The 27,494-nt window shown below is 36.9% G+C and overlaps 1 protein-coding gene across 1 annotated transcript in view; it reads left to right on the forward strand.

The window, feature by feature from the left end:
* CRY1 (cryptochrome circadian regulator 1) overlaps positions 1-27,059 on the forward strand; it is a 39,785-nt gene extending 12,726 nt beyond the window's left edge. Inside the window, exons 2-14 of the mRNA XM_066549801.1 lie at positions 10,276-10,384; positions 13,772-13,914; positions 15,278-15,462; positions 16,804-16,892; positions 17,476-17,616; positions 17,712-18,023; positions 20,497-20,648; positions 20,744-20,946; positions 21,697-21,798; positions 22,843-22,935; positions 24,126-24,197; positions 24,299-24,406; positions 26,388-27,059. Of these exons, the coding sequence (XP_066405898.1) occupies positions 10,276-10,384; positions 13,772-13,914; positions 15,278-15,462; positions 16,804-16,892; positions 17,476-17,616; positions 17,712-18,023; positions 20,497-20,648; positions 20,744-20,946; positions 21,697-21,798; positions 22,843-22,935; positions 24,126-24,197; positions 24,299-24,402 (1,705 nt within the window). The 3' untranslated portion in view covers positions 24,403-24,406; positions 26,388-27,059. The remainder of the gene's footprint in view (positions 1-10,275; positions 10,385-13,771; positions 13,915-15,277; positions 15,463-16,803; positions 16,893-17,475; positions 17,617-17,711; positions 18,024-20,496; positions 20,649-20,743; positions 20,947-21,696; positions 21,799-22,842; positions 22,936-24,125; positions 24,198-24,298; positions 24,407-26,387) is intronic.
* The last annotated feature ends 435 nt before the right edge of the window (positions 27,060-27,494 follow it).

Here is a 27,494-nt window from a genome sequence, read left to right on the forward strand (position 1 = left end):
AGGAATAGGTAGATGGGGAAAATGTAAAAGTACAGTTGTTACAGTAAATGTTTCATTCTTCATAAAATCTTTATCTAAGCTACTATGACTTGGGCAGAGACGACTGAGTATCATTCCTTAGTTATAAGAATCTTCTACTTAACTGTCCTATGTAACTTTTTAAGATCAGTTGAGTTACTTCAAGTGATGTACCGTCTGTTGGTCCTGACCTTCAGTATTGCAGAGAGCTGCTGAAGTTGTGGCAGATGAAGAGAGCACATTTATCTAGAGGTCATTTGGATTATTTCATCCATCGTGTCTTGAGCTATACTTCAGTTCTGTTTTCTAGGTCTTACATGACTGAGCTCTTTGCATCTCCTGCATCAGCCTCTGCAGCATGAGTTGAAGAGTTCCCTCCACTAGTCTGCCCACATGCTGAGTTAAGGACATAGCTGCCACATAGTTGAGGACAAAGTGGAGGTTTTCAGGATTTCTGCAGCTTGATAAACAAATCTGTCCTTCAGTTGTTTTGGGGGGGGGGGGAATGGGGTGTAAATTTCTTTTTCTACATCATTATTACTCAAAACCCTGAATACACCTTCATCAAGTTAACTTTGTATTCAGCTATAAATGACTATAACTAATTCAGCTATAAATGACTTTGTATTCAACTATAAATTTCAGCTTTGAAAGACTGGTTCAGAAAATGTTGGCATTTTGATTCATAATAGTAGCAATGGGAAGTTAAGATAATGCTGAATGTCTGACCACCATAAGGTGAGCACCAGTCAGTTTTAATTAAGATTTCTGGGAATAGCTTCAGGATATTTCTTTTTAGTTTTTGAAACTTTCTACCAGTTTCTATGTTTGCTAAAGGATTTCAGTTCTATCCTTAATTATCTTCTATTAGTTTAATAGATTTTTGAGATATGGGAAGCCAGAGATGATGGAATTCTATGTTAAAGACTTGAAATTTATCCAGTGTAGTTGAGAAATATATTTATTTAAGCCAGTGTTTTATTTCTAGGAAACATAAAACTGCAAAATTTTACTAGCACTAATTGTAACCTTAAAGAGGTCACTTTAATTTAAGGAGAGGAAGAAGGTTTTATTAATGTAAATTAAGGGCAGTATAAAATCTGTCCTTTAGAATCAGATTGCAAGACTATCTTGTTGGAGTGCTCTTATTGTGCTTGTTCTTTTTAAATGAGCCTTAGCTGTCTTGGACAGCTTAGATTGCTGAAAATAACGTGGCTGAAATATTTTATAAAGCAGGCTAGCTCTTGTTTAATTACATCAAGCCTTAAGAGCTGCTAATTTAAATAAGAGAACTTGGATGCAGGAGAATAAGTTGGTTTAAATTTATGTATGACCATGTCTGTACTCTCAAGTAACTCTTAATTTTGTAATTTGCTTCTAGGTAATATTTCCCCAGTTGTCTCCAGTACAATTTGTTTGCTCTTGGTTTTCCTTTATGGATCCAACTAGTTTCTCTCTGGAGAGAACAGACATAAACAATTAAAGTCAAATAATAAATACTTTGATTTATCAGATTGGAATTAGGGTATTAAAAAATAAACACAGAATATGTACATTAAAGAACAGAAGACACTAAGAGACAGATTTAGGAAGCTGTGAGCCTGTTAGTCTTCTATCGCCAGCAGACTGACCTTTGTAACATGAAGTAATTTGAGATGTTCATTTCAAGTTATATGAGAATAATTTAGGTGAGTAATGGGTGCCCTTTGAATATGAATTTAAGATCCAGACTTCATAGAAGCTAAATACACCATTTGCTGTGATGTATGGCTCACAAAATAGGAACCAACTTCACAGTGCTATTTCATGGAATCACAAAATGGTTGGGGTAGGAAGGGACTTTGGAAATGGGAGACACCTGGACACTTGGAGGGGACACCTCCCCTGCTAAAGCAGATTCACCCAGAGGAGATTGCACAGGATGTGTCCAAGTGGGTTTTGAATATCTCCAGGGAAAGGGACTGCAACCCCTCTGGAGCTTGTTCTAGTGATCTGTCACTCCCACAGTAAAGATGTTTTTCTTCATATTCAGATGGAGCTTCCTGTGTTCTAGTTTGTGCACATTGTCCCTTATTCTGTCACTGGGCATGGCTGAAAAGAGTCTGGTCCGTCCTCTTGACACCATCCTTAAGATATTTGTATACGTTGATAAGATTCCCTCTCAGTCATTTCTTCTCCAGACTACACAGGCTGGTCTCTCTCAACCTTTGCTCATTAGAGAGATGCTCTAGTCCCCTTATCCACTATGCCCTCTCCTGGACTTTCTCCAAGAGCTCCTTGTCTTTCTTGAACTGTGCAGCCCAGCTTACCCACCCACAACCCTGGACACATCAGTCCAGATAAGGCCTCAGCAGTGCAGATCATCTCCCCTGACCTGCTGGCAATGCTCTTCCTAATGCATCCCAGAAAGGCACACTGCTGGCTCCTGGTTTAACCTGTTGTCCACCAGGGATCACAGGTCCTTCTCTGAAGAGCTACTTTCCAGCAAGACAACATTTAACCTGTACTGGTACTTTCATGTACTTCTCCTGTTCTCCATGACCTTTCAAAGATGATGGAGAGTGGATGATGGTTTAACAATACTATCTGCCAGCTCCCTCAACACTCATGGGTGTATCTCATTGGGATCTATGGATTTCTGGATGGCAAGCTTGACTGAAGGATATCTAATCTGATCCTCCTTGACTAAAGGAAAATCTTCATTTTCCTGGACTTTCACTCTTGCCTCCATGCTCAGGGATTCCTGGAGTCTGGCTTTAACAATAAAGATGGAGCAAAGAAAGCTCAGTAACTGTGCCTTCTCTACATGCTTTGTCACCATGGCACCCACTTGATTCAGTAGTGAACCCGTGTTTCCCTAGTCTTCCTTTTGCTACAAGTAGCAAAAGGTAGAAAAGAAGGAACCTTTCTTGTCATACTTGACATCCCTTGCTAGATTCCATTCCAAATGGACCGTGTAGCATTCTTTGTCATATCCCTGCGTAATCTGACAGCATGCCTTTATTTCTCCCAAGTGGTCTGTCCTGTTTTCCATATTCCATAAACGTTCTTCTTGTGTTTCAGCTTTGTCAGAAGCTCCTTGATTATCCATACAGGTCTTCTGATGCTTTTAATTGATTTCTTACTAATAGGGATGCACTGGTCCTTAGCTTGGGAGAAATGATGCTTGAGTACTAACCAGTGCCCTTGGACTCCTCTACCTTCTGGAGACTTAACCCATGGAATTCTTCCTAGTAGGTCCTTGAAGCAGCCAAAAGTAGATCTCCAAAAGTCCAGGGTTGTAATCCTGCCTATTACCCTGCTTCCTTCATATTTGGGGGATTATGAATGTCTTTTGAATAGGAGAAAAAATTTGTGTTTCCTTCCTTTGGGGAATGCTAACCTTGAAAAGTTAGTTCAGTTGGAAAGAAATTAATGAGGGATGGTATGTAAGTAAATGCCAGCTTTTTCCCCAATGTGAGATAGGTTTGATTCAAATGAGTTTGTTGTTCCTAATCGAGCAGTACTGCTTGCTGTGGTTGATGTTCTATTCTCACTCCATATCTGAAATAGTCTTTTTTCCTTAGTGTCAAAGAAGATGCACCCAAAAGGACTCAGCTTGGAGAGATTAAATTTTAAACATGGTTTTCTCTTGATTATAGCTCAAAGCCCTTTCTTTCATCTATTTTCAAAGAATTGCTTTTTTTTTTCCCCTGAGAACCTCTTTTACAGCTGTACATAGGCTTGGATGTGTCTTGCATTTGTTGTCCGTCACAGCTCTGCTTTGGCTTAAAGATTATAACAGTAATAAATATTAGCGGGAAAAAAAGCCAAGTGACACACATCATGGGCAGTGTTTGGGTTTGGTTTTGCAAGTAGATCAGCTATACTAAGTTATAAAAGATGCTGTAGTTCTGATTTGCTCTCTAAAGGAGCTGTTTTTTCTTCACTGACTGTAGAGCAACCCTGCAGGAGATTAGTTAACTCCCACAGCTACTTCACTTAAGTATCTAGAGTTTAGTAACCTGAACTTTTTCCTACTCTTATGTATAAGCTCAAAGGATAATATCTTTACGACATGTATTATTGTATACCACTTTAGGATGTGAAGTTGGATGTGGGATTCGTTGAAACAATGTGATACAGGAAGGAATGCCTCTGTGACCTTGATTTGGTAACAGAAAAATACTACTGTGGCTGGCTGCCAAAGGATGCTGCAGAGTGTACATAACACTTAAATCCTGTCTGAGCTTAATCTTCTTACAGTTTTATAAGAATATACTGCTTGCACTAAGACACGTTGGTTGGTAACAATCAAAACAGGAAAATATACTGGTAAAATACTAAATATTTGTATAAAGGGACATCAAGTTTGAGATACTTCTCAATGCCTCATACTCAGTTTTGGTTTTTGATTTGGTATTTGCATTGTGATTCCAGTTGAAATTAGTATGAGGCGTATATTTGCCTTATGCTGAAATCTCCTTATAACCTAATCAGGCATATGGCAAAGTATGTGTGAAAGAAAAGTGCTCTTGCTCTCTCTCTGAAGAGAAATAAAGGGTACGTGATTTGTGTGATTAATACATTAGGGTCTAATGCTGTAAATTATACTCTCTGTAATAAAATGTGGTTAATAATAATAAACAGTGTGTAATATTCTTTTTTATTGAATCCAGACAGCTCTACTAAACTCTGAAAGATGAAGGAGGAGTATCTGATAGCATTGTTGGAAAAAACAATTGAAGAGGGTAGTAAAGCTAGCAGATATTAGGCTGCCTAAGATAATTTTGATAGACAAAGTCTGGGTGGCAGTCAAATACCCATAACAACATGAGTTTCTTCTTTGACTGAGCTTTTCTATTGGTGGAAATCAATGGCTTGGTGTGAGGACTAGTGGATAGATAAAAGGTACTTAAAAAGAGAGGTTAAGCACAAGTTTGGATTGGTTGCTGGAAGTTGATCAGTCGTGGGTGAAAAGTATTAAACTTAGGAACAGAACAAGTTTTAGCACTGTTCCTTTACACTCAAATTCTTAAACTTCCTCTCAGAATGAGAAAGGCTAGCTAAATTCCTATATTTTGTGTGTCTGTGCAGTCTAACACTCCTGCTAATGGTCAAATTCAGAATCTGGATTGGTTCAGAAAACTTATTCTTAATGGTTTTAGCCTACTAGCATTTTCAGATGTAAATAGCACCTGCAAGAGAAGTCACTGCATTTTAAGTCCCCTCAGTTCCTACCAGCTGCCTTCATCTTGTACTGGCAAGGATGGTTATATGTGATTGTGGTTTCTGGGTGTTCATTACTCCTAAAAATAACCCCAAACAAGACTTAAGGGTAGCCTTAAATAGTGTGTCTATAGGTATCCTTCTTGCAGGTCTCCTCCCTAAATAAAATTGTTACCTTTCTAACAAGCTGCTCCTGACTTCTTCAGTGTATAGTCTTTAATCATGTTAATAGTGCAGAGCTAGGAACATTGTGTGATGTAGTGTAGTGCTTGCTTTAGCTTATTTTGTTAATGGTTAACTTGTTAACAATTACTTATTGAAGTTTTTGAATAGTTACTTTGATGGTATCAGTTTCTTTCAGTTGCATGGTAGCTAAAATTATGAGCTATATTATGCAATTATTGCCAGTTTCTGGCAATTAATTTATATTTTAGACCCCAAGCGTACCTTATATGATTGACAGCAAAGAAGGCTTGTGGTGTTTCTTGGAGTCAACTGCTAAGATTTTATGCGCATGTCTTTTAGAGAATGAAGTCTTCAGCAGCTTTCATGAAAGTTCAGAATATCATAATTAGATGTCTCTGGCAAAATGTGTGTAGTACTCTCTAAGAATGTTGCTTGCAGACAGAGATGCTTTGCATCAGCATCTTCCCCATGTTAAAATATGTAAGTCTTTTCTGCCTCCCTCTATCGTGTCAGTCATGCATGTACCTCACATTGTTTGCTAGTGTGAAATTATTAGTGAACATTTCCTTCTGGTTTGCCTAAGGGATGTTTGAGATCAGATACAGAAAACTGGGCTGATGCTCTAATCTGTTAAAAATTATCTGGGCATCCTTTTTGTGTGTATTAATAAAGTTTTTAGCTCATATAATTCATTCAAAGTGCAAAAGAAAGTGCTTTCCCATTGACTATTAGGTTAAGGGAAAAAAGTTAGTTTAGATTCAGACTCAGAAATGTGACCTGTTATTGTAGGGGGAGATTTAAATATCTTCTCATTGCCAGAGTCTGGTATGAAGTATAGTAGAGTTTAAGCCTAGTAGCTCTTACTTCATAGCTGCTATGAAGAAACTTTGCCTCTAGAGCTCATTTACTGAAAAGAAATACTTTTTATGTGATGGAGGTTTCATATTCATTTTCAATTCATAGACTAATTTACCATTCCTGTGAAATGAATGTGTTTGTGAGCATTTTGTTGGATCTTTTCAGAGAGGAAGGTCAGGTAATTTTGCATTCAGTTAAAGATGCTGTGCTGCTTCTCTTATGTTTTAGGGGTACTAATGATAAAAAGAGGAGGTAAAAACTTTTTTTATGACAAGTAGTTGATTTGATTATTTATGTTTATTGGTATGTTTTTAAAAGTGATTATTTAAGAAGGTTCATATTTAATTGAATAAGGCTCTTTGCAGGGGAGATTGGACTAGATGACCTTCAAAAGTCCCTTCCAACTCAAACTATTTTGTGATTCTATAAATCTGTGTAAAGGCTTTTATGTTAGACAACTTCTATTAAAACTTTAATTAAAAAAATGCCTTTAGATGTAGTATAGCATAAATACAGTGGATGAAAACAAAATAAGTGATTAATTATTTTCATCACATTTTGCTACAACATATTTGGTTTGACTGAAAGAATCAAATATGCTTACTAAATGATATGCTTCTTCTGAGTAACTGTGAGCTGAGTGTGTGTTCTGGAAGTCAAAAGTATTCTTTTGCATTGCTATTACTCTAGATATTGTAAGGTCACTAGAGTTTGATTTGGTCTGTTATTTTTGAACAATGTGCTTTCCGTGAGTCTTGCAACACAAGCTGTGGTTGGGCTGTTTCTAATTTGTTCTAGTTTTTGTTGAGGTAAGGGGGAGTGTGTGTGTCCCCTGGCCACCCTCCTGCTCTCTTCCTAAATATATTTAACAGTTTTGAGTCTACACTGTTATTTTTGTTAAGTACCTGAAAGAGTTTTATGGAGATTGAAGTGCTGGAGTGTGGTGAGAGATAAGAGAGATAACAGAGAGGATTTGGGGAACCAACAAATAGAGATTAAACAGTATTAAGGGCAAGTTTAGGGATCTTGGATGCGAATTGGAGACTGGGTCAGTGCATGTTAGCTTCTTGAATAGGATTTTGTTCCAAGCCCGGACTAGAAGTTATATATTGTGATCAGTCAGGTAGGAAAAGAGACTGAGAAAATAGAGAGAACTGAAATGCCAATAGGAAAAAAAAATCAAGTTTCCTGAAAGACAGGAATAGTTATGAATATTTCATGTCACAAGTTTCTTTCCATAACCTTTCCCTCTACTCTGTGAGATGAGTTTAGACAACAAACAAGCAAGCCAGTGTAACAACAAAACTCCAAACAACCAAACCACAAAAAAAAGGGCAACAAAAAGCTCTGACCCCCTGGATTATTCTAAAGGTATCCAGAGCAGTATTGTAGTTTGTCTTCCTAGTGATTTGTGAAGTATATGTGAATACATGTTCCTTGAAAGTGAGATTCACATGGATAAGGTTAATTATCATTCCAGGTTTAAAAAACCATGTGAAAATCAAGCTGTAATTTTCAGAGTTCAAATAAAATTGACTTTGTCCTAGGGACACAGGGCTCAAGTTCTCTCTGATAGAAGCATATGCAACTCTCATCTGATTCTTAAAATAACCCCTGCATAGTTTCTAACTAAATGAGTTTAGAGAAGTTTCTTCTTTTCTAACTACCACACAGTTTTTTTCAAAACAAAACTGAGCAAAGTGAGAAACAATAGGCATTTCTGTTTTGTACCAGTTGTTAAACATCTAAACATGGTTTGCCATGTGTAGCGAAGAAGCCATTGTAATCTTTTATGCTGGCTGCTAAGACGCCTGTTCTTACTCTTTCAGGTCAAGTGAGCCACACATTGTAGGTATTTAATAGCAGCTAGGGGAGGTTTGTCCCAGCCTTTTAGATACTATTTTTGATAAGTTTTTTCCCCGTGTAAAGTTGGAAGCAATGTGTGTTAGGTAGGCATCACTTACATATTGCTAAATACTTAGAAAATGGATATTAGCAGGTTTGCAGCAATCATGTATGCTATATCCCTCCTAGAAGGCGCAGCATTTTCATTGTATCTGGTTAGCTTTTAGGATTTGTCTTCAAAATCTAGGGGCGAATGAACTCCTGATTTTAGTAAACCTGGTTGCTCAGTGCCTTTGTCCTCATAACCTGCTGGGCACTTGCAGAGCCGCTCCTGCCCTTCCATGGTAGCTGTGCCCCTTCTCAGCAGGTGCAGTCTCCAGCTGTCCTGGCACTGCTTCTCCTGCCTTGCTCTCAGGCAGTTGCTCCGGAGGTGTTATCGCTGTGGCCTTGAACCTGCACAGTATCATTACAGCAGGGTTTCTCAGGAGTAATGGACTGCAGTGTGGGACAGCCTCTTTCTTTTTCCCCCCTTTGGGTGTAGCTTGTGGTTTATGGCAGGGGATGCAATAATGTGTGAGCACAGAAATTAATGACCAGCAGGCACTGACTCAGCAGTTGCCCTGATCAGTATGTGCTCTGCTGAATGCTAACAGCACTGTAAGAAGGAATGGCTGAGAGGGATTGAGCAGCTCCTGGTGAAATGTATGTTGTTAGTACAGAATTACAGAATTGTTGGGGTAGGAGGGGACCTCTGGAGATCACCTAGTCCAACTGTCCCTGCTAAAGCAGGTTCATCTGGAGCAGGTTGCCTAGGATCATGTCCAGATGGGCTTTGAATATATCCAGGAAAGAAGACTGCAACCTCTCTCTGGGCAGCCTGTTTCAGTCTTCTGTTACCCACAAAAAAATTTCTCCTTATATTCAGATGCAGTTTCCTGTTTAATGTTGTGCCTGTTGCCCTTTGTCTTATTGCCGAGCATTGCTGAAAAGAATCTGGCCCCATCCTCTTGGCACTGCATTTAAGATATCTGTATGAATTGGTAAGATCCTCTCTCAGTAATCTCCTCCAGACTACACAAGACCCAACTCTCTTAGTCTTTCCTTGTAAGAAGGGTGCTGCAGTCTCCTTAACATCTTTGTAGCCCTTCTCCAGACCCTCCCCAGTAGTTTCTGGTCTTTCTTGGGCTAGGGAGCCCAGAATTGAACTCAACACTCCAGATGTGGCCTCACCGGGGCAGAGTAAAGGGAGAGGATCACCTCCCCTTAACCTGCTGATCACATGAAAAATATTAGGAGGAGCCACTTGTTAGACTGGAGAGAGTCCAGGGGAAGGGCACTCATCTCGGAACCTCCAGCACTTTTCTTTCCAGCTGGGTGTAAGGTAGATGTCTCTTTTTTTCCTCTTTCCTTTTGTTTTTATTTCTTCCCCAAACCACTTTCACCATTGGAGTTATTATATCTGTGAATAAATTTTTGTGCATGTGAACCTGTCTCAACATTTTTTGTGTGACTACCTGTTTCACTTGAACACTTGCAGGTCTGCAGCACCCCGTTACCCTGTTCTCTCTTTTTTTTTTTTTTTTTTTTTGCCGGATGTGCTAATTTGCTTATTAAATAATTCTGGTGAAGTTACAGCCAAGATGCATATGTTATATAGAGGGCTGTTTCTATAAATGAAGGGCAGAGGGATAGTCATGACTGTGTACTCCTGGTATGCTGTTTTTAGTCACAGTTCAGTGTTGTAAGAAGGGCTTGGGTTAAGTTTAGTAGCAGTGTGCCAACAGCTGATTATCTCTTTGTTCGTTGGGATTTTTTTCTGTAGTGTAGGAGTTTTTCTGTCTTTAGAATAGCAAGAGACTTGTAGTTTTAGTTGAGACTAGAGTATGTTTTAGTCCATTCCAGATCTGAATAACATTGAGGGGAAAACTGAAATGACAATGTGGTTTGGTTTTATGAGTTATGTATTGTGGAAGATATCACATGGTGTCATGCCACTGTAAGTCAGGTGTAATTAGGATGTGAACATGCAGCAACACTAAAATATGTACAAAGTGCTCAAGGTCTGATAATTGTTATTGATTATTCTTCTTAGTTACCTTTTTCTATTGTAAAATTGTCTGGTTTGCCTCAGAAAATAAATGTTTTTCTAAATTCTTGCAGATTCCTGCTTCAGTGTCTTGAGGATCTTGATGCCAATCTGCGGAAACTGAATTCACGTTTGTTTGTTATCCGTGGACAGCCAGCAGATGTTTTCCCCAGGCTTTTTAAGGTAAGTCCCACCTTGCAGTTGTTTTTCCCACAAATATGACCAACAAACTAATTATAGCTAGGAATATTTCTTGTACTGTTTCATTCAGTACAAGAATGTTGTAAGTTATTAATGCAAATACTGGTCTATTCTTTTTCTCATTAAAGTTATTTGTGTTAGTTTTGAATTCTTCCTCTCTAATGTGCATTTCAGCAAATGAACTGAGTTGCTTTTAGACATTACTGGTTTTTGTTTCTTTCTCTCCAGAAACAGAATTGATTCATATATTTTGCTAAGTGTAGGTACTGTATATTACTACATTTTCTTTTACACGTTCCCTTTGTAGTACTGAAATAAAATTTTGTGCACGTGAGTCCATGTTCAAAGCCTGACCTGTAAAAGCAATGTTTTATTTAGGCCAAACATCTGCTGTGATTGCTTTTTGACCATAAAAGGTGATTTAATAAGCTTCTTTCTAGTAGTAAGATTGTTAAAAGCACAGAGTAACTAAAAAGCGTTTTCTAGTCAAAGACATTTAAGGCTCTTGTGGAAAGGGGTCTTACTGAAAGAATTAAAGCTGTGAGTGATTGCTACTGATAGTAATATGTTGTCTATGGATAATAGTGTATTTAAGGTTGCAATACTATATTAGTATTGTAAAAATGAACACTTGGCAAATTGATTTGAAGAGTTTTTTCAGAATGATTGAATTGAGGTGACTGAAACAAGTGAGATTGGGGATGGGGGACGGTAAAAGGAAATATCCATTTTTCCAAAGAGGTTGTATGTTCATTATTTTTATTCCCAGGTTTTCAACACCAACCTGAAAACTCAAACCACATTTCCATCTTCATTATTGTGATTTTGTTGTGAAATGCTAACTGGGTGATACTTCTACTGGTCTTTCCTTGATTTCCCCTCAGTGAAGAATTTCCTGGAGGAGTACTGTGGCATTAGCTGTTGCTTGCAACTCCTCAGGTCTTCAAGCTTATTGTATTTGTCGGCCAAACTTAGTTTGGTTTCGTTTAAGTAGGAACAAAGGTCTTCCCATTGTGTGTTGCCTTCTGGATTTGAGCAACCTGTGGCAAGTCTTAAATACTTTAATGGCTACTTTGACAGCTCCTGTTTCAGATTTTGCTGCTAGGCTGATCTTTCTATACCTGGCAGCTTTGAATTTCGACATTTTTAGAATATTAATTTTAGTGCTGAGAAGAAAATTAAAATAACTTATAAGATAGCATACAGCAATCAAAAAAGAGCATTCATATCTGTCTGTGTCTTCTGGTTCCTCAAGTTAGTGTCTTTATCCTATATTGGTTCACTAAGGGACTTTTCAGGACATCCTCTATGCTCAAACAAGTTACTGAAGCTCTTGAGGATATCTTCACTTTTGAGTGAAGTTGACCTGGAACATGCATCTATGTCTTATAATTATATCTCACAACTTCTTTTGTCAGAGCAGTAGCTGTGCATCAGACACTTGCAGTGCAGTGAAAGGCTTATAACACTGAACAAGGCTTTTCAGATCATCCCTATTAAATGTCTCAAAGGTGAGCAATGATTCTGACCCTGAAGAATGAACACATGTGGAAAAGATAAGTTCAGTTAATTTTGGAAAAATAACTTCAGTGAAGTCATTAACTTAGGGTAGGAGATAGTGGAACTTCCATAGAACCCTGTCAGGTGTCAGGAGCCCTATCACAGATGCCAGCATCTGTGGATTTCCTAGTAATGAACGTATCACCGCTGTTTCTTGGTAAGGCTTTCCTTTTCACAGTCTGAACAATACCTTCAAAAGGCAGAACACTGATCTATCTTTATCCTTACAAAAGACCTCAAACACCTTTAGGCTCTTTCGTTTCATTTAAGTTTTGGCTTGTTCTTGCCTCATTCTCTTCAATTTGTCCTGTTCTGCTTTCTGTCTTTAGCTCTGGGCTTGGCTCAGTAAAGAAAATAGAATTGAAACCATCACTAATTTTTTTAATGCATCAGTGTTGCTAAAACCATTCAGCAGTATGACTGTGTGCAAACTTATCTGTGTCTCTGATTCTTCTAATTGCCTGGCTCATGCTGATGTGATCTGGGTGTATTCACATTACACAGCAGTTGTCTCAGAGTTTCTTGACTTCCCTAGGGACTTGACTCTGTGTCTTGGACACTCTTTTTTATGGACATTGCAAATCGTGAGAGGAAAGAAGGGCTTAGAAAAGTATCTGCTGCAACTCATCACACAGTGGTTTTATGCTATGGAGCATTATGAAATGGGAAGTAAATGTTATGTGATGACGTAGGAAGTTGGACTGTTGGCCTTGAGGACTCAAGGCCTGCTGTGTTAGTCTTGGCAGACTTAATGATGGTGGGATCCCAGCCTTGTTTCAAAGAGCAAGCAAGCACTCCTTGGAATCATCTGTCCTCAGGGCTGGGCTTCATCTAGGAGAGAGCTGGAGTTTGGAAGTGAAATTGCACCCTAGGTGATTAGCACTGAGTGCCCTTGTCTCTGGTGTAAATCCAATTCTCTGAAATACTATGGTGTATTAAATCAAGTCATTAAGATTCTGGGGGTTTAGAAAGGTATTTGACTGGCGTGATGGCTTTCTAGGATCATCTTGTGCATACTTCACCTTTCCAATTTCCTACTGTTGCAGAAGCCTTAGCCATTGTTGATCCCTTTGTTCCTTTCATTTTCCTCACCTGTGACTGTTGACTGTCACTGCCTCACCTGTGACTGTTGACTGTCACTGCCTCACCTGTGACTGTTGACTGTCACTGCATCTGTGACATAAAGAATATTAGACTACAAGGCATAAGGCATTCTCTTTGTAGAAGACAGCCTTTTTTATTTTTTTTTATTTTTAATTGAGAATTTGAAGATTGTCTTGAGTGAGGAGAAAGGGATTTGGAAAAGGTAAAGAAAGTGTTTGGTGATAGGGTGGGGCAATACTTCCAACCCCTCCCTTCAAACTTCAGTTCGGCTGCTAAAGCTGACTGGCATATGTAAAAAGCTTTTGTGTAGAGCAAGGTACTGCTATTGATCCATGTTCAGAAGACAGCCTTTGTCATCTTCCTCTTCTGTTGAGTCTTTTACGGTATGTGGATCCTAAAGTTGGAGATGAGTTTTCAAAATTTGCATGGAAATTGTTCATTACATGTTGCATTACTGAGCACCCACAGTAATAAGACAGATGGAGGCTTTTTTATACTTGATAGCTACTTAGATGCCAAAAAGTTGGACTTTATTTTTGTTATTCTGGATGCCTAATATATTTTGGATCTTTCTGTATCTCTGATAACTATCCACAGGTAATAGCTGACTTTCCATTCTGCCCCTGTCCTTCCAGTTCTCTTTTCCCTGACCCTCCATCATGCAGCTGAGTTTCTAAAGGACCACACTTCTGGTTTGTGTTGTAGGAATGGAACATTGCAAAACTTTCTATTGAATATGATTCTGAACCATTTGGGAAGGAAAGAGATGCAGCTATCAAGAAGCTGGCTAGTGAAGCTGGAGTAGAGGTCATTGTTCGGATTTCACATACATTGTATGACCTGGACAAGTAAGTTACCATTTTCCTTGGCTTTTAAAAAAGGAGGGAAAAAAACCCTTGGAATTTTATGTAGTATTTATTTATATATTGTGGGCTACTTTCCACACCAAACAGTTCATAGTTAGGAAAACTACAAATTTGTTTTAGGTTTCACTTTTATCCGTCCATAAACTCCAAAAAAAGATGTGTAACTGAATCTGAAATGCAGTTTTAATTTGGAGTTCTTTTGAAAATAATGTTTATGTTAATTAGCTGTCATTTATAATTAAGTTATTCAAACATGTCTGTAGTTTCTCCCAAATAACATCTGGTTTTGTTTAGTTGCTTTGTTTGTTTTGTCTTTATTTCACTTTTTGTACACAAGTTATGAGAAAGTCCCTTAAGTTTTTTTAAGGACTGTTTCCTACCAATTATCTATTCAATAAGTAATTGGTGATTTTTTGCTATCCCTGTGTTGCCAGGGATAAAAAGACATTTAATGTCTTTTTATATTTTTCCACAGATCTATTTAATGGATTGGTGTTAATTCCCTATTATAGAAACATTATCCACAAACTAGTTACAAGTATAACTTGTCTTAACATTAGGTGATATATTGTGGTAGCTGCCCATTTTATTCTTTTACAAGCTGATGTATAAGAGACTATTAGACCTATAGGAGGGCAATGAAATTGGAAGTATTTTACTTTTTGAAACCAATAGCTGACTTTTTTTAATCCCAAATTGGAAATTCTTTTTTTCCCCCTCCCACACAAACACCCTGCTAAATAAGCATTTGGTTCCATCTATCACTTTGTAAATTTTTCTTTGAAGTTTTCCTTTTTTCTAAGACTTCAGATATGTTTAAAATGGCAATGCAAAACACAAAACTGTGTTTTTTAGACAGTCAGTGTGTTTAAGCTACATGGTAATTTCCCCCCATATTAAGACAGTTTTAATGTTGACTACTGTTCTCAATATCAGAAGGGGAAAGTGAATTTCTTTGAATGTAAATAGCGTGGCCTTGTACGTGACCTGGATACTTCTGCATGTAGCTAGAATCTCTATCTGCTTTACTGATCTGTTCTTTTCTTTGCCTTGAGCTGTCCATGTTCATTATATTCTTGTTCATGAGGGAATTTCTATAACCCAGGAATGAATAAAATTGACTTGCTTATAAACAGTTAGTTTATATGTCTCCCTAGTGGGGAAGGAAGGATGGTATACTTAAAGTTCTAGCCGACTGGATTACCATGTATATTTGGGATTCTATGTAAGCTGGAGGGAGGTAAGAAGATATTTCTGTGTATGTATAGGTGTGTATATTTTATAAGAAAAACTGTTAAATACTATTGTCTGACATACTTATTTTCTGTTTTTCTTTTTAATATAGAATAATAGAATTAAATGGAGGACAGCCTCCTCTTACTTACAAGCGATTTCAGACCCTAATTAGTAGAATGGAACCCCTGGAGATGCCTGTGGAGACTATAACCCCAGAAGTAATGAAAAAATGTACTACTCCAGTTTCTGATGACCATGATGAGAAATATGGTGTGCCATCACTTGAAGAGCTGGGTATGTTCTGAGATTGCTTTGACATTTTGAAACAAGATGTAAATCTACCATTGAAAGCACAATACTTAAAACAGCAAGTGAGGTCCTGCTGCTGGGTAATTGTTAACCTGATGCAATTATGACATACAAAAGGAACAAAAAAAGATAACCAACTCTGTAAATTTTGGTTGGTTTCTGGTAAATGACAGGTTAGGTCAAACTATATTAAGTACTGTTTGGCTTCTTGTAATACAGCATAGCCATTTTCTTGGGTACCAAATAATCATTAAGCTACTAATTAATGCTTAGTTAATGTCTTTAATGCTTCATTTTGTATTAAATAAACTTCATATCTTTGTGCTTCAGGTCATTTATCTGTCATTTAACAAACTATTTTTAAAAAACCTGGCCTCTTTTCTTGATATACTGAAAAAATGTATTAATAAGACAATTAATTACTTTAGAAGGTTCTGCAGGGAAAAAAGTCTTACATTTCTATAAATGTAATTTTAAGGAATAGTATTAGCTGCTGTCTGTGAAGCTTCTTATCTCTTTCCTGTTTTCTCACACATCCCAGAATACAGGCAAAATGTGCTATGCCCTCCAAATTGCTAACAGAAGGGTCTGGACAGGTTTGGTTAACCTGTTACTGCCCTGTCTAGTCCATTCAAACTCTTACAAAACAGACCTTGGTTTTTAAAGCCTTTATAAGAAGCAATGATCTCACTATACAGTGGTTAAACTATAGGCAGACATGTTCTTCCACACATCTGGTGAGCAATCTTGGGGCAGGTGTGAGGATGTGGAAAAAATCTGATTACCTTCTTTTTATCTTTCTTTTGTGGCTCAAGTGCATGTTTATCATCAAATTTACAATCTCTGTTATTTAAATTGAGGTCAGTGATATCCAGGAATGTTCTGAAGATGGCACTCATGCTTTTACCTTGGTGGAAAAGTTTTTAGACATTCTGTAAATGACAAAAGCAATCGTTGCTTCTTAATAGTAATTAAAAAAAAAAAGTTATGGTTTTAGGATAATCCTGCATATTGCAGATTTGGAAAATCTGAGGGGTCACTTCGTGTAAAAAACCAAACAAACCAGAAGAATTGGGACTGAAGTAAGACCATTTGTGATGTATATTAATGTAAATATAAAAGGAAAAATTTGAGTTTTGCTGCAAGTTAGAGGTATTGGATGTGCTTCAAGAAGACTTGGTTGCATACTGTTTTAAAACAGACTTTTTCAGGTGTCCAACTTAGGATTTTTCTAAGGATGCAGTAGTCAGGTATCAATATGCTATAATTTTGTTGCCTTACAGTATAAGCAAACAAGCAATTTCCTTTATTCAATTTGTCTTTCAGGTTTTGACACAGATGGTCTGCCTTCTGCAGTATGGCCAGGGGGAGAAACTGAAGCTCTCACACGCTTAGAAAGACATTTAGAACGAAAGGTATGTTTCAGATCACTGCAAGCCTGACATATCTGGGAGACATAGTTACTCTTTGCTGTGAAACCGAAAGGGATTTGGGCAAGTTGTGTTACAGAAAAAATCAAACCCACAAACTTTAAAACTCAAATCCTCAACGATATAAATCAATAGTTTCTTTTTTAAAGATGATAGTAAATGATCTTTGAAATGAATTTTAGAAACAGTCTGTTTTACTCATCTATACTATAAAAAATTAAATTTATTTTGGAAGTGATTTTATTTTTAAAAAACCATACATTTTATAACTTTGAAGGGGAATTTTTCTGACAACTAATGTATTGCTAGTTGTCTAGGTTTCCAGTGTATTTAAAAGAAAGGCACAGATAGCTCTGGAAGACAGTCCATGCCTTCTGCATTGAGTTGAATTACCTTCTAGAGGTTCTGCTGATTCAAAAGGAACACCTGTATATCGTAGGTGACCTGACCATCTGTCCACTGTTTGGAATCAGTTACAGACAGTGTGTGATTTCTCCCTTTCTAACTTGCTATGTAGCCTCTAGTCTGATTTTGCTGTGTGGGTTTTGTTTTGTTTTGTTTTTTTAAGGCTTGGGTAGCCAACTTTGAAAGACCACGAATGAATGCAAATTCCCTTCTGGCAAGCCCTACGGGGCTTAGTCCCTACCTTCGCTTTGGCTGTTTGTCCTGTCGGCTCTTTTATTTCAAGTTAACGGATCTGTACAAAAAGGTAGGACTTCTGTGTAGTTGGATACATATTGTTAGATACCATGGTTATCACCTACTTCTCCTAATAAAATGTTTTTCTTTAATGGTGATCTTCAGGTAAAAAAGAACAGCTCCCCTCCCCTCTCCCTCTATGGCCAGCTGTTATGGCGTGAATTTTTCTACACAGCGGCAACTAACAATCCACGGTTTGATAAAATGGAGGGGAATCCTATCTGTGTTCAAATTCCATGGGATAAGAATCCTGAGGCTTTGGCCAAATGGGCAGAAGGCAGGACAGGTTTTCCTTGGATTGATGCGATTATGACACAACTTCGTCAGGAAGGTTGGATTCACCATTTAGCCCGGCATGCTGTAGCGTGCTTTTTGACTCGAGGTGACCTCTGGATCAGCTGGGAAGAAGGAATGAAGGTATTGTTTCTTCTTGAATTTCTTAAAGTGCCTGTAAAGTTTCAGGTGGTCATTCTAGAATTGTTACTGTGTGGTGTAAGTTGAATTTTAAACCTTAAACTGTGGGCAAAACTAAATCAGTTCTGATAAACCAGGTGTGCTGAAATTTTGCCTCTTGAATGTCTCCTTTTATTAGAATGTTAGGTTTCTTGCAGTCAGAATAGGTCTAAAGTTCTTTCAAATTTCAGATTTCTTCCTAAATCTTGACAAATAATTACAATAATAATATTGTAATTTAATTTTTTCCCCAATCATTCTGTGTGTAAACAATTTCTGTTCATATCTTGCATCTGCTTCCCTGCAAAGGGTGAGTACTATGGGAATAAAAGAGAGAAAACTAAAAACTGAGAATGTCCTTTCAGCAATTTTTGTCACTTTGCTCAGTGTTAGAACTGTGAGTAAAGGCAACAAGATTTAGCTGAAGGCTCAATGCAGTTAATTTTATGCAAGTATAAGATGCTGAAGTTCAAATCTAAGATGTCAGGTTTTTGAAGAAAATAAGGGAATAATTTATTCTCACTAATGAAGCCTTTGAATAATTTTTAGTTTTTTAGAAGCGTAGCATAACTTTTACTGAGCAATAATAATCTATGAAAAATTGAGAATCAGACAGTTTTATTTTTGAAATCTAAAAAATTTAATTGCCATGAGGATTGCCATATTTCTATATGTATATAATCATATGAAATTTTCTTCTTTAACAAATCAGTTGTATGCGAACACCTTTCAAAAATTTTGAAAGGTGAAATTACTTCTGCAGTTCACAAATGCAGACATTGAAGATGCAGATACATAGCTAACTCAGTATGTTCCAGATAAATTACTCTGTAAATTACAGATACATGGTAGCTTGTTCTTACTTTTGCAATAATACAGATATATATGAAGGCCCCAGACTTGTGCAGTGGAAAGATGTTCAACTCAAGTTTCCATAGCTAGCAAAAGTTAATCTGGCATTCCCCGTGGTGTTAGTTCCGAAGTCTTACTACATGGCAGCATCTAGTGGAACAATTGTGTGCTAACACACTTCTAAATGTCTAAAGATCTTGTTGCATTATGAGTCACCATCTATTTCAAATGGTTTTTTGTAAGCATTTTAAGATAAATCCTATTTTTTCAAAAGACTTTTTTCCCAAGTAGTTGCAGATGTTTAGCAAAAAATACTTTTGTAACACTTACTCAGTGTGTACTGTAGAATTAATACCTTATTGAGTATGTGGAGAAAGAGATTGAGAGATCATTATTTAATAGTATTACCTTATTTAGACTTTGTATAGGAATAATACTTATTGAAGTTAGGTGGCAGTACTATGATATTGAGTTTTTAGTGCCTTAGAATGAAGGAAGATGGTTGATTGGGAATTTATGCAAGTTTGAGAGGAAAATCAGAACTTGCAAAAATATGTATTAAATAAGTATCTGTTCTTAAAACTACTTCTAGGTACACTCTTTTTTAAAAAGCCCTTTGAGCATTGTCCTTCACAGAATGAGGCTTTGCTCTGTTTTTTGTCAGCCTACATTGCTAGTGATCTGACTCAGCAGATAAACTTCCTTTTATACAAGTTAGTACTGTCTGTGTTGAAGATGAAAAGGCAATCACTGCTGGAAATTTGAATGTTTCACAGCTGCTGAGCTCCAGATTGAAAGTAAAACCCTCATAAATCTTCAACTTGCTCATGTTTTGGGGTGGTTTTTTTTTGTTTTTTTTTTGGTTGGTTGGTTGGTTTTTGTTTGTTTGGTTTGTTTTGGGTTTTTTTTTAATATATAATAGGGGTTGCAAGTTAGAATCAAAGTGTTTGGAAGATTTTTTTTTTTTTTGGTCTTCAGACCAGAATTCATTATCTGTCACACCATCCTTCAGTGTTCTTGGTGGTTCATAATGCCTCCAGAAATTTGAGTGTGTTCTCAAAACTGTGACTTGCTAGATTAACTTCAAGAACACAACTTCAGCATGTTTGGGATGCCCTGAAACTCTTGAATTCTACTCTTGGGATTCCTCACATAGTGTAAGGTGCTGTGCAAGTTGAGGTATTCAGACCAGCAATTTGAGTTCAAAATGTACTTTGTATGTTCCCTGTTTTCTGGAAGTTTGCAAAGCTTACTGAACTGTGATGTGATGAAGCCAATTCTTCTGAAAACAGCCAATGCCACTTGGAAGCCATGAGGCTCCAGCCATCCTTTGGGGATTTATTTTTCAAGAAGAATACGTAGCTTGCTGAGATGTTTACAAGTTTGAATACAGGATAAAAGTCTGGTTATGAATTTTTTCTTTTTTGAGTTTGGCATTAAGGCATCTGCAATTGCATACTGAGCATTTTGTGAATGTTGCCAGGTAAGAAAGAGCTTCAATCAGAAACTCAGGAACTAATCCTGAAAAGTAGGTGTTTTGAAGGTGTGCCATGCCCAGACTAACTTGTTGCACTAATTTCTTAAGGTCTTTGAAGAGCTGTTACTTGATGCAGATTGGAGTGTGAATGCTGGAAGCTGGATGTGGCTATCCTGTAGTTCATTCTTTCAACAGTTTTTTCACTGCTACTGCCCAGTGGGATTTGGCAGAAGAACTGACCCAAATGGGGATTATATCAGGTAACTCACAATCCAGAAATTGCTGTGGGTGTTGCTTAAACTATTGAGCAGCTTTATACTTAACAAGACCTTTTTACTCTTTGTTATTTTTTAAGACGTTATTTGCCGGTACTTAGAGGTTTCCCTGCAAAATACATCTATGATCCTTGGAATGCCCCAGAGAGCATCCAGAAGGCTGCAAAATGTATTATAGGAGTAAATTATCCCAAACCAATGGTAAACCATGCAGAGGCAAGCCGTCTGAATATTGAGAGGATGAAACAGATCTACCAGCAGCTTTCACGATACAGAGGACTGGGTATGATTATCGATTATTTGCTTTATTTATTTATATAAAACTTCTCTCACCTTCTAGCAATTAATAATTTAGTCTCATAGCAGTGAGAATCAGGTCTAAGCTCAGGGTGGTGACCCAGGTTTGTATCCAAGTAAATATTATGTGTATCTGAGAAAGGAAAGAGTTTGAGGGGAGTGCCTCTCCAAATATTGCTTAGATTTTTTCTCTCTGAGTCTTTGGAAGAGTTTTTATTAAACTGGGCCTTATGTGGATTCTGATAAATTCTGGTACAGTTAAGTTTTAGTACCAGTGATGAGTAATTTAGTGTGGTTCGTAACTTCAGCAAAACTGTATTTGCATATGCAAATGCTGTTGCAGAAGTAGGCACCAATCCAGCCACTAGTGGATTTTTCCCCTTTGCTCTGAGAGTTAAACCAGGTGCACTGTACTGCTCAGGAAGGTGTGACCAGTCAGTATGTTCAGATACTGGGTATTGAATCAGGATATGTTGCACTTAAACCCAGCATATTGGATATGTGTGACTAAGGAATATTGGAAAAGTTATGCAGAATATAATGTAGAAAAAATTAAGTAAATGTGAACTAAAATTGTTTGGCAAGAAATAGAAGCAGGCAAGACAGAGAGGTCTTAAAAGTAAACCACTCAAGGTGAGGGTGGAGAATTGGCTATCACAAGGAAAACAGAATGTTGCACTTGACTTATTTTTTTTCTCTAGCTATCTTTCTCTATATATTTTGTCTTGGTTTTTAGGTCTTCTTGCAACTGTGCCTTCTAATCCAAACGGAAATGGAAATGGTGGCCTAATGGGCTATTCACCAGGAGAAAGCATTTCTGGTTGTGGTAGTACCGGAGGTCAGTCAAATTCTTTCAATACATAGAATTATTGAGACTGAACTGCATGAACTTCTTTTATAATGCCCTTGCCTTTTTGTATTATAAGAAAGAACTGCTTTCATAAGACAATTCTGAGTGCAAGTCACAAATGTTTTCAAATTTATTCACTGCTTGATAGTATTTGTATATACCATCTTTAAATTATTTTTTAAATCTCGAATATTTTTCACCTGTGTTTTTCCCCCTCCAAAAAATGCTTTTTAACTAGTATCAAACAATTTGATTTCAAAAGCATTTGAATATCATTTTGTCCTAGAAATGTATAAGCATCCTGATATTTATAATGAGTGACTTGTGAACTTTCAAGTGAGAATTATTAACTTGTAAAGCTTTCTAATGCTGGCATTAGATTGCTTACTGGAATTTATTTATTTCTATCAAATTTATTTATTTTATTTATTTCTACTAAGAAAAAATAAGAACAGTATTAAGATTGTATTAACCCATGGTGTATCTTAAATACTATATACACCTTAGACTCTTCAATGTAAAAGGATACAGCAGAACTGGAAATGTACTGGTTTTATATTCTTCATAGGCTTTGGTCAAGGTTAGAAGCAGATTGTGAAGGAAGATGGATCTTATTATTCTTAACCAGTATAGTTCTCTTAAAGATTTAAAATACAAACTCCTTAAAGTAGGATGCTTGAGCTTTTATTTCTTATAAGTTTAGGACATGTATAAGAAAAGAGAGGTTTATTTTTAAAAAATTAACATTATGTGCACTCTTTTCTCTTTAAAATGCATTCATATATAGATGTACTTATACTTTTCACATCAGAAATTTATTCCTTTTGTAGGAGGTTCAGTGAATTTGGAAAGACAAAAACCTTTAGAGCTTTGGACCTGTAATGAGGGGGTTTGGAAAAAAAAATTTAAAACCCACAAAAAAAAAAAAAAAAAGCTTATGTCTCGGAGAGGGGGGTAAACTCCCCACATTTTAAATCCCAAAGCTGGAGTTTTACCTTCTGTTATGTTTAAGTCTTCTCCCTGCCTCTCCAGGAGCTCAGCTTGGAACTGGTGATGGCCATTCTGTTGTTCAGTCATGTGCCCTGGGAGACTCTCATACAGGAACAAGTGGAATTCAGCAGCAAGGTATTATGGCAGTGCCTGTCTGTAGAGGATCTCCAAATCCTTGCAACTATGGAAAACCAGACAAAACATCAAAGTAGCATGGATAGATTTTGGGTGACAGCTGCTGTCAACAACATGAACTGACCTTGTTTCTGTTCTTGAAACATAGAAATTATTTCTTAGAGTGAACTTGCTTGTCCTGTCATTTTTATCTCTTAAAGTGCTTATCTAGGGCAGTATTTGTATGTTTTGAGTGGGAGGGATCACAAATGTGACTAAAAATAAATAAATAAACATTATCCTAGGCTACTTTAAAAGAAACTGAAAACCAGAAGTTCACCTTGTGTATTGGATATCAAAATTTGTATGTTATCTCTTCCCTGATTTCACTACGATTCTTTCCATATATAATTAATTTCCGCAGTTTTGTGTGGATAGTCTCTTATTGTGGAAGCAAATTTTTCTTTAACTATACAGATCCTTAAGCTGTGATTTGTGATAGATCCAAGTTGCAATGAAATTTAACCCAACTGTTTGTTTCTTTGCAGTCTTAACAGAGGTGGTGTGTTTACTGATCAGAAAAGGCTGTAATCTGTCTTTTGTTTAAGCACCCAGAACGTAACTGGAACACCGCAACTGTTCAGAACAAGAAACCTTGCAACTGCTTCTGCTGATTGCACTATTCACGCAGAACACTCAGTTTCAAGGTTGCCAGTAGATAGTTTACATGGATCAGAAGAAAGTTCTAATCTTTCTTTTAACTTACGTGCTTTTTTTGTTTTTCCATAATTAAGTTATGCCAGGGATTCATTCGCGTTGCTATAACAAAATAATAAAAAGGACTTGGCAGAAGTAAAATTTTAATTTAAAATTTAATTTAAAATTTTAAATTTATAACAACTTATAATTAAAGTGTTTGGGTATACAAGCATTCTGCTTGTTGCAAATATAATGCATAAATATGTAGGCACTAAATGTTCACTCTGCAGATATAAGTGCATATATGTTTAACTGCTATAGACTACCATGAGGCTTATTTTTCTTTTGCATAAGAACTCTTCTGCATTCAGGATAGATTCTGGCAGGATTTTTCTTGATGATGGAAAATAAATCAATTGGCTCCTTTTTGTTGTTGTACAGAACATAATTTTACACTTGCTTGCAGCTCTAAATTTTGTGTAGTATAATAAATATCTACTGTATCTGAACAGGTTACTGTCAAGCAAGTAGTATCTTACACTATGCTCATGGAGACAATCAGCAATCACACTTATTGCAAGCAGGTAATTTAAACAATAATGAAAAGAAAAAAACCCCAAATCTTTTCTTGGATATATAAGGGTGCAATAGACTCTTAATGTAAACACTGATTTTAAATTATCAGGAAGAACCGCCCTTGGTACTGGCATTAGTGCAGGGAAACGCCCAAATCCAGAAGAAGAAACTCAGAGCGTTGGACCAAAAGTCCAGCGACAGAGCACAAATTAAACTGGTAAGATCTGAGACAACTTCAAGTTATCGAAGTTCTGTACAAATTTTGTGTCTGTGATAACATTCATGTCACTGCAATGCAAAGGATCCTCAGCTATTGCTGTGGATATTTCTTTCCTGGGGACTGTACAAACAGACAGTATGAAATTCTGGCTGGAAGAGTTTTTGAAGTATGAGATAGGAAGTAGTTGCAAAAATAGAGCCAGACTGAAGATTATCAGACACAGATTCAGGTGATAATGAAAGGAAGATGGATAAACTGTGGTTTTAATACATTAGCAGAGCTACTTAAGTAGCTTGTTACTCTCTGTTCCCACATCTCACCTTCAGCTGTTCCAGTAGCATTGTTTATATGAATGTATGGTGACCTGAATCAGGAGACTAAGACAATTTAAAAGTAAGAGCTCAGGGCCTGGATTAGTTTAGATATCTAAGTGGACTAAGCAGTACGTGTTTTAGAGAGATACTGCCAAAACCTGCAAAATGCTGATGTGGTTCTTGAGTGTGAAGATGAAGGGACAAATAAGATTTGAAGACATGAGCCTTTGTCATTGGTCTGTAATTGAAGCAGGTCACTCAGAGTGCCCAAGTTTGTCAAGCTGTGGTGAAAAAGACTTGAATTTGGAGAAGGTATTTTAGATGGACACACGCAAACAGGTGTGAAAATTTGGAGAGAGAAGCAGAAAACTGGAGAAGGAGTTTTGTATGTGTAAAATCATCAACATAGAGAAGATAAGTCAATTGTGGTTTTTAGATAAAGTTGGGAACAGGGTAGAGGAAAGAGAAGGCCAAAATTGTTATACCTCTTCCCCCAGTAAGCTTGATTTGAAAAGAACAAGGAAGATGACCTGAAAAGAATTAAGACTAAATTAAATCAAAGAGTAAGTGCTAAGGAGGGAAGCCAAATAATGGAGGACTGTCTGAAATAAGAGGGGACAGGACAGGATTTCAAGATTGGGAGTGTGGCTGCAAAGGTTAAAAGTGATTGAGATGTTTAAAAAAGTGGAGCATTGGTCAATTATGAAATTTGAAGAATAAGTAAGAATAGCACAACAAGCGAGATAAAAGCACATGGAGAGACGTTGTTGGAACTGGAAAACAGGGATTCCATACAACAAGTGTAGGAGATACATTCATCATCTCTAGAGATAAAAAGGGAAATTCAGTCTACTTCATTTGGTTTTGATAGCAAGATCTAATTTTGCTTGTTATACAGTGGCAGCACTTTGTCGAAGTTACTGCAGTGCATTTGGAACAGTTGTGTCATACTGATTTGATTCAGTGCAGAACCATAGCATTGTTTCCATAATGCTGTCAATTGGGGAAGGGAGCTGAGACCTTAGTGAGTGATCCGTCTGCTATTTTCTCCCACACTGGAAGCCCTGTAAACTGCTTCTGTGTGCTCAAACTGATTTTTGTTACTTGGATGGGCCTGAGTGGAACATAATTCCAACAGAGTCTGTGTTTCAGTAGCTGTCTAATCCTTAGTATGTGTAGATTCATTCAGCATCCATGTTTTGTATTGCAGAATTCCTTAGGTGCTCGTGTCTGTGTAGAAGAAGTACCTGCAGAGCGAACGTCTGGTTCCTGTCTAAGTTCTTTTTCAATTGAGAGACACGTTGGAGGGGTTTTTAGTTTGGCAGAGAAGATTATTTGGTTAGGGGTGTTCAAAGCATGCTGCAAAAGCATTGTAGTCAATACAAACATCAGCCAAGATCACACTCAAAAACACTGCTGGCAAAAGGTTGTGCACTTCTGAATAGCACTCAAGTACAGAGGCTTTTGTTCGGTTTCTCTTATTTTGTTTCCTCTCATGTTAGCCTCTAAGGTGAGAAATAAGAATTCTGAGTATTTGGGCCAATACAGATTGGGACAGGGCTTCGTGCATTGAGAAGGGGGGAAACAATATAGGTACCTTGAATTCTGTCTTCAAAGACTCACATCAAACTGCTTAAGAATTTTTTTTTCTTTCTTTCTTGCAGCTTGATTGGAAGAGAAGTTTGCCACTCAAAGAACACATGGGACAAAATTCCTGCTACTCTGTATTGGAGCTAAAGTGTTGTGAGAGTTCATGTTCTAAAAGTACATACTTTTTCATAAATTATTTTCAATTGTTCTCAGTTGTTGTAAACAAGTCCAATTTTTGGAATGCATTATTTCTAACTGGCATTTCTATGGTTTTTAACTTTTTAATGACTCTTTCACAAAGGGCAAATTGAGTTTTGTATATAAAGTATTTGGTGAAGAATTTGCTAACTTATTGTAAATATAAATATTCATGATTAGTGATAGACCCATCAATATATTTTTGATAATCTTTCATGTATATGGTAGTAGGAAAAACTATAGTGCTGTTCTGAAAAACAGATTAAAATAGAAAGTTTGGAAGTTTTTAAATCATTATTATTTTTAGATTCCATACTTGAGCTCTGTATGATCAATTTCATACTTTCATAATGTAAGTGCTTAGGACTGTGTTTAATCAAATACAGTAGAGTTGTAACCGTAATTAATCACATTTGTATATAAAACACATGCCAATTTTAGTCGAGTTGTAAAATTTTCATGTATATGTCCAGTCCTTGTATTTCTCAGTTGCCTTGTTCAGTAATGACATACCTTGTTAATAAAAGAAAATTGTATATATAGATACATATGTTTGTCTTTTGTGTCGTCTATTGCTCCTGCTTGTATTTCCAAACAGGACCATTTCAGGAAAGGAGATAAATACTCTTTTTAGACTTAATCTGGAAGTCTCAAACAATTAACTATATTGCCTTTTCCTTTGAAGTTTCATGATACTGAAGCAAAACAATATTCAAATTATCCAGGGCTTTTTCTCAAAATTGGATGTATGTATCATCACCATTAATTTTTTTTTTACCAATGTACTTAATAAGTATTTCTTCACAATCTAGGTGTTTGGGTTGGTTTTTTTTCCTGCTGTAATTGCAATTTGCTTGATAACTGCAAAGTCTGTCCTGCAATGCATTAATTTGCTGCTTTTTGAGGATGTTGATTTCAGACTTGCTTAAATGCTCAGTCAATACTGTGTCAAATTTTTAGAGAAGTTGTATTGAAGTGTTTTC

This window comes from Molothrus aeneus, chromosome 5, assembly GCF_037042795.1.
Source record: "Molothrus aeneus isolate 106 chromosome 5, BPBGC_Maene_1.0, whole genome shotgun sequence".
In the NCBI taxonomy this organism is placed as follows: Eukaryota; Metazoa; Chordata; class Aves; order Passeriformes; family Icteridae; genus Molothrus; species Molothrus aeneus.